The 7,948-nt window shown below is 28.8% G+C and overlaps 1 protein-coding gene across 1 annotated transcript; it reads right to left on the reverse strand.

Annotated features, from left to right (window-relative positions):
- Positions 1–284: 284 nt before the first annotated feature.
- Positions 285–1,884, reverse strand: LOC25489820 (two-component response regulator ARR17). The gene is made up of 5 exons (XM_013606042.3): positions 1,452–1,884; positions 1,161–1,246; positions 946–1,023; positions 762–829; positions 285–660 (listed from the first exon to the last, which is right to left on the reverse strand). The coding sequence occupies exons 1-5, from the start codon at positions 1,579–1,581 to the stop codon at positions 552–554; spliced, it is 471 nt and encodes a 156-aa protein (XP_013461496.1). The 5' UTR covers positions 1,582–1,884; the 3' UTR covers positions 285–551.
- Positions 1,885–7,948: the final 6,064 nt, after the last annotated feature.

Below are 7,948 nucleotides of genomic sequence, written 5' to 3' on the forward strand. Positions count from 1 at the left end.
TGCACATATAAGATAGTGTTTATCATGCAATAGTTTGTTTTACATCACTAGATCAATAAGGGCTATCACATCTTACTTAATCCAATGATAAGATTTATTGATCCAATGGTGTAACACAAAATTGTGCAAGACACAACACTTCTTTCGCTTTCACTTGCGCATTATAGAACTCTTACTCTTTTGGTATTGGAAAATTGTACTATTCATATATTATGGAGGCATAGACAGAACATTCGTGATGAAATTTAGATTCGAGAATAAAATGAAATGGAAAATATTTGCATTAACTATAAAAAATACCAACTTCTTAATTGTAACACCCTTTTATTTTGTATTCTTGATTGTAACATATAAAACTAACTTCCACCATGGTCAAGCAGGACAACTTAAAAAAAAAAAAAAAAAAAAAAAAAGACTTAAATTATACTCTAGGAAAAAGAACTTGACCTAAACTAGAGTATAACATCCCCAAAACAATGATATGTATTTCTAGTCCTAAACATATCTTATTAAGGCCTAAGGGTGATATCTTGCATTGCTTTCTTCTTGCTTCAATTCTTTTGGAGCCTTCCCAAATTCATCAGCTGGCCTATCAGTTGTTTTACATCAGATTGTTTGACAGGCTTCGATAAGAACATCTGAGCCCCTTCTTCCATACACCTGTTTTTTCAGCACAACAATGATTGAGTAGGTTAAACAAAAGACAAATATACAAGATACAAAAATAAATGGCATTGCTAGTGCTTGAGACAAATAATTACTTGTTGATCCTTGTTGGTATATTGTCAGATGACATGATCACAACAGGAACTTCCTTCATTGATGATTGCTGAAAATAATATCCAATTTTGGGTGGTTAATGTTACTATATCCTATATATAATGCAACAATACTGTATATCGTGAAAAAAAATAATACTAATATACAAGATTTTGCAGCAAGTACCTTAATTTTCTTAAGCAACTCATAGCCAGTCATCCCTGGCATGCAGTAGTCAGTGATGATTAAGTTCACTTTGGGTCCCTATAAAAACCACAAATACACTTGTTAGCAAGTGAGAAAAGATTTTTAAACATCAAAATTTGATGTCAAATTCAGTGTCATTGTATGTTTTGTTAGTAACATTTTGGTAAAATGTATGCACACAAAAGAAAGCATACTCCATTCTCCAAAGTGTTCTTCTGTTCAGCACCACTTGCCAAGCCCAAATACTCCAATGCCTTCAGCCCATTTTCAGCAGTTGTCACTGTAGTGTATCCAACAAAAAGCCCATTCAATCAAACAGAATCACCAAAATATTGACCAAAAAAAAAAAAAACATCAAACATCAAAAGCATGTGTGTAAATGAGCATATAAAGAGAAGAGATACGTGTAGTGTAAAACTAGTTAGTTTGAAAAAGTGAAAAAGAACATAACAGAAAATGGTTGAGTGAGAGGTAGGTGTACGTACCTTTGCAAGAGGAATTCTTCAGAAGTTTCTCAACAAGTGTGCGATCAATGATATTGTCATCAACAGCCAGAACATGAGGAATGTCACCATTTTCCATCACCCACTTTGAAGAAGAAGAATCAGAAGCCATGAGTAATGACAATGAACAAGTTATAAGAAGGTGGTAACGTAGTTGCAATAAATAGAGGACGGTACTATAATATTAAATGTAGAGAATTGAAGAGGACAAAAAGAAAAACAAAACGCAGACACTTATAAATGAACACAAAGACTTGAAAGTCACAAGAGATACATGAAGGATGTCCTGTCCTATCCAATATATATACTCTCAAAAAGAGCAAAAGGAAATGGAAATGAATTCAAAGGTGATGTGGTTGGTGAGTGAAGAAGAATTATAGAAAGAAAAAAATAAATTATAGAAAGATTGGTAAAAGAGAAAGAGAGAGAGAGAGAGAGAGAGAGAGAGAAAGTTTTTATCAGCTGGTCACAGATATTTCGTGATCCTTTTCGGGTATCTAAGGATTTGATTCAGTCCCCACCCCTGTACTCTTTGTAATGTATTCAATAACCAAATCCTACTACACTCTCCTCATCAAACCTCTATTTGTCTCATTTCATTTGCATATGGTTTAGTTGTTTGACCTAAACCTAAAGAAGTTTGAGGTCCTAGCTAGGTTTGAATTCGAACGAAAAGAACTATATGTTCAAACATTGACGGATATAGTAAACACTACACTTTTACGTTTAAAGAGAATCATTGAACGGAAATAAAACTATATAATTGAACTTTGATGGATATAGTAAACACACACTTTTACGCTTATAAGGAATCATAATATCATAATTATTTAGTCAAACAAACCACTCATCAAAACTTGAGGCGCTCGTTGTTTTGAATACCGATAAGTTAAGACATATAAAGAAAACTATAAAATTAAAATTATTAATTGAAAACGATTCGTCTTTTATATATTAAGAATTCTTTCGGATTTCTTTTACAAGAATTAAGAAAAATAATAAATAATTTGACGATTGAAATTATTTTACTAATAATCGAGAAAAAAAGTTATTATTATTTTTTTGACAAGAAAGTTTTTTTTAAAAGGATTGACTGGAAACTTATTATTATTATTATAACTAGTGGAAAGACAAGTATCTGTTTTTTCATTTTTTTTTATTACGTTAACGCGTGTAAATTATGAACAATATTTTACATTTTTTTTGTGTTACAAAATGGTATTTTATATGAAATTTTGATTTTAATTAAAATTACAAGTTCAAATATTTGTGACTTTTAAATTGTAACAAATCTAACAAACCATATTTATCTTTTAATTAAGGGTATAACTGAAATAATAAAATAGTTAGCACAAAATCCATATCCCTTTATATATAGTTTATATAATATTGTTATAATATTGTTCTTGTTGTCGTCGGATGGTCCTATTTTAAAAAGATCCAATTTTTTAATTAAAATTTAAAATAATATCGTTAAATGTAAAATAGCTTAAATGAATGGTAAAATAGATAAGAAAAAAGACCGTCCAAACTCTTTTTTTTTTTTTGGAATTTGACTATGACCAAAAACCGACCGTCCAAACTCATGCATTATCTTTATTTTTTATTTTTTTGTGGGAACCCCGTTGTTCTTACCAACGGAGTTAAGTTCACGAAAACGTGCATTATCTTTATATATAGTATAAATTTAAATGGTTTGCACCGTATATCAATTTTACATGCAAATTTAGCATTTTGCCCCATTCCATTTTTTTTTTATTGAATGTCATTGTAAATTTATTTAATGATAGTGTACATCTAATGAATTTTTTTTCTATAACCAAGAAAAAAGAAGATTTTTTTTCTTATTAAAATGGTTGTTTGGCCAGCTATTTTTAGCTCATGAGCTGCATTAAAGTTAAAATTAAAACTAAGAGCTTTTTGTACCAAATAAAACAACAATGAGAGTTGGGTTGTTTGGTGGTTTTAATTTTTTCTGGTTTAGAAACTACTTTGAGGCTAAAACGTACTGTGGTAAATTTCTTAATATAAATTGTGTTTTAATTGAAAATCGCAATAAATTAATGAAAAAAATTAAGAAACAAAAGATAAATTCTTTTAAGAAAAATACAATATTTGCCTAAATAGACCATTATTGTTTTTTATCTATAATTTCCAAAATATTATAATATTTTTCCGTAAACAAAGTAGCAAACATCATCTTAAACTCTAACATACAATTGTGAGGTCTTGAGTTTGAACTCAGTGAAGATGTTAAACATAACAATATGACATTTGTAGTTGAGTTAAGTCTTACAAACAAAATATTGTAATTTAAAACTAGATAAATATTGTAAAAGTTTAAAAAGTTTTATACTTAAATTTTTAAACAAGTTTCAAATTTTAAATATAGGAAAATTCAAACAAGTTCTATTATGTTTAATGATATTATTCCAAAAATATCATTCGTTTTTTTATAGTGGCCGAGGTTTGAACCCCGAACCTTGCATATTTTATGCATTGTCTCAACAAATAGCTCACGAGGACAAAAATATCATTCGATTAATTTAAAAGTTCATTTTCCTAAAACTCCTTTTTTTATCACGAGTTTTAATAAGAGAATATATATATATATATATATATATATATATATATATATATATATATATATATATATATACCTTGCATATTTTATTGTCTCAACAAACTGAGCTAAGCTCACGAGGACAAAAATATCATTCGATTAATTTAAAAGTTCATTTTCCTAAAACTCCTTTTTGTATCACGAGTTTTAATAAAAGAATATATATATATATATATATATATATATATATATATATATATATATATATATATATATTATTCATACTCCCTCCGTTTCAAAATGAGTGTCGCTTTAGCCAAAAAAAAATTGTTTCAAAATGAATGTTACTTTAAATTTCCAATGCAATAATAACTTTTTCTTTTCAATTACCCTCCAATTAATATTATGCACACTACTTCCAAAGTATTACTTTTAAAACTAATCAATAGTTAATAAGGATAATTTGGTAAAATAACAATTCTCTTTCTTTTAATCATTGCAGTTCTTAATATGTTTGTAAACACCTAAAACGACACTCATTTTAAAACGGAGGGAGTATAATTTTAGGAAAGATTAAGTCTTAGGAAAATGAACTTTTTAAAAAGTTCATTTTAGGAAATCTTCTTATAGACCCATGTGAGTTCATTAAGTATTAGGAAAATAAACTTTTTAAATTAATCGAATGATATTTTTGTCACGAGTTTTAGGAAAGATTAAGTGTTAGGAAAATGAACTTCTTATAGACGAATCCAACAAATTAATTGTTAGCATCACGAGAAATCGAACGTAAGACTTTAAAGGAACACATCCAAAATCTTCCGTTTATAACGTCAAACCAATCCTTTAAGGGTTTAATTAGACGGTGTTTATATTCAAAAGTAGTGGAAGTATTATTAAAATATAATATAATATTCCATTTTAATGTATTTGTAATTCGTAAAGAAGATTTCCTTCAAAAGTCTTGTACAATTAACATAATTCACGGTGATTAACAGATATAACAAGATTTTCTCAAAAAAAAAATAGGTATAACAAGATGTCGCAGCTAATGTATATCCTTTAAAATCAATAGAAATTCTAAAATATTAACTTTTTATTTGACAAAACTTTAAACTATTAACTTATCCTTTAAATATCTTTTAAAATGAATACCCTAAAGTACTGATTGGTATAAATTTACCTTTATGATAATTTATAATTATTTTATATTTAATAGTAATTAAAGAAATTAAATTATTAATTTAAACTATATTCATCATTTAACCCTATATAATTTTATAAAAAATTTAACTAATTTATCCACTACTACTAGTATAGGTTATCTGTTAGTAAAATTGAACTTTTAAAATTATCAAAAAGTCAACTCAATATAACCCAAGAGGCAGAAACAAATCTATAATTAAGGTGAGAATGCGAGGAGCATATGATTAGTGTATAGTACTATAAATTAAGATAATTTGCATGTTCCACTTTTGTCTTTTTAGGAAGAAATGACTTGTGCAATTTTGGATATAGTTGGATTGCCACGTACCTTGAGCAACTCTCAAACTGTTTTGGTTTGGATCATACATACATATACGGAGGATTTGATGTTTTGAACTTTTCCTCTATATATCAATCAATTCTTGCCAGTGACCACCAACACAGAATATCGTATCTCCTAGCGGCTATAGAATCTATATGTATATCACGTATTGAGATGAAGTTTGCATGATAAAATGTGCATATGATTTGCCAGAAAGAAAAAAAATCCTTTTCCTTTTTATAGTATCAATATATATACTGATTTTTCCACTGACGGTTTAACCGTACGGACTGCATTTTAGTATGTGAACGTGTGATATTGTCATCAAAATATAGGTTACTGCTATTATAGAGAAAGATTCACCATAGAATCTAAATCATATCCGTGTCAAAGTGGTTTTTCTTAGTCAACGAGAATCAATGAACAAGTTCTTTGATAAAAGGATCGATTAATTCCTACCTCTAGTATATAATTTTGTATATTATGTGTGTATTCGTACGTAAAATATTGAATGTAAATATGAGACCATCGCTACGATCAACTCAGCTAAAATAAGTCAAAAACACTAAAAACAGTCATCGAAAACATAATTTGACTTGGGGTTCCATCTTATCAGAATCCATGGTGATGGTGGAGTGCAAATGTAGACAAAGATATTTTCAAGTCTGATCGATGTACTTTCAATGCTTACCAGGCCAATGCATATATCAGGTTGAGTAATGATATTTGAACAACTTTTTTGTTATAATTTTTGGGCAACCTTGCTGTGTTCTCTTTTTATTGGTCAAAAACAATGGAAAGAGAAAAAGGAAGAGAGAAAATAAAAAGATAATGTAAGTATGAGAGAGAAAATTGTACAAAAGTTGTACAAAAATGGCTGTACAAATATCATTTCTCTATCAGTTTTGAGAGAAGCATGGACAAAATTTTAGTTTGTTATTTAGGATGTTGTTTGTAGTTGTACACTGTACTTTCATTGATTATAATATGTTAGTTGCGAGCACATTTTGAATGCATATTTTTCAAACACTTTTTTTAGAGAAATAATATTCGAACAACCATTTTTTGACAATTTTTGTGACAACTTTCTCTCTCACGCTTGGATTATTTTTTACTTATTCTCTCTGTTGCTTTGGTTTTTGTGCCAATAACTCATTTTCTTTGTAAAATTTTGGTTATATCAAAAGTTGTCATCTAAATAGATGTTTAAATAACACAACTCCTTTTTTTATTGATCAAAATTCACATGGATTTTATATCCTAAGTTTGGGATTTGGATCCTCTCATGCTAATTCTCTCATGTTGTTCTCATCGAGCCTTGATCTTAACCATTCATTAACTTATTTTCTCTCTCTTCTTTAATATCATTAATTCCTTCATGTATCATCCAATGGTTAATGGTTGATTTGATTTGGAAAAGGAGAGAGGGTTGTATCAAAAGGGCCGGGGATGATCCACAACCCTAAATTTGACTAGACTTATGTAAATTTTAATTGAAAAAAGAAAATGTGTATGAACGAAGATAAAATTCAATAATTTTTATCGTTAGTTATGCTGCTTGCTAAAACTCCTAAATATGTTATATGGATTAATTTTTTTAGTAAATATTTATGCTTTTAAATAAGTAATGCTTATTTATAATTCCCCCAAAAAATGCTTATATATATGATTAAAAAACATAATTTTTGTTAGAAATTGTAATAATTAAGCGGTAGAGTACATACAACAACACAGGGTTGACTCAAAGCTCAAGGTCCAAGTTAAGGTTTTATGTTTCCCCTCGAGCGAAAATTCTTTCATCCACATACAATTTTACTTGTACCGCCGTTAGTCATTACTCAATGGAACCTATCTCGGACAGTTTCTTGACACAATAAATTGGTCAAACTTTTGTCGAACCACGGCTCTAATACCACGGTTTGATCACGAAGGTAGCCAAGGGGGTTACTCATATTAAGCTCAGAACAAACATACTTTAACCTAAAACTTTAAAAAGCATTAAATTTATGAGTCGTGTCAGTTATAAAGTATTCAATCTCCATTTTTTTAAAGAATGCGAGACTTCTAACTCACATATAACTAAAGTTTCTGCTAGCCACAACCACTACGCTATCAACACCAATACTCTACTTATCCCCTCTATTAAAACCCTATTTGTCAACACTAAGCTTAAACAATGTCCCTCATTTAATTAATCCAAAAAAAATTACGTTCATTTTATTTGTTACCCCACCGAAACTTGTTAATCATGCTTTCACGATACTCACATAAACTGATAGCAAGTAGATAAAAGGTGCCAGAATTTGTGCTTTCTTTATTCTATTCTTTTGTTGGAATCTTCAATCCTCACAGCCTCACCTATCTACTTCATTTTTTTTTCCCGATAAAATC

The sequence above is a fragment of the Medicago truncatula genome, chromosome 3, assembly GCF_003473485.1.
Source record: "Medicago truncatula cultivar Jemalong A17 chromosome 3, MtrunA17r5.0-ANR, whole genome shotgun sequence".
NCBI classification, from domain to species: Eukaryota; Viridiplantae; Streptophyta; class Magnoliopsida; order Fabales; family Fabaceae; genus Medicago; species Medicago truncatula.

Coding starts and splice junctions, on each gene's coding strand:
- LOC25489820 (XM_013606042.3), bottom strand. CDS start 1,581: ATGGCTTCTGATTCTTCTTCTTCAAAGTGGGTGATGGAAAATGGTGAC. Junction 830..945: donor AGTTGCTTAAGAAAATTAAG/GTACTTGCTGCA, acceptor TATTATTTTCAG/CAATCATCAATGAAGGAAGT. Junction 661..761: donor ATACCAACAAGGATCAACAA/GTAATTATTTGT, acceptor CTGAAAAAACAG/GTGTATGGAAGAAGGGGCTC.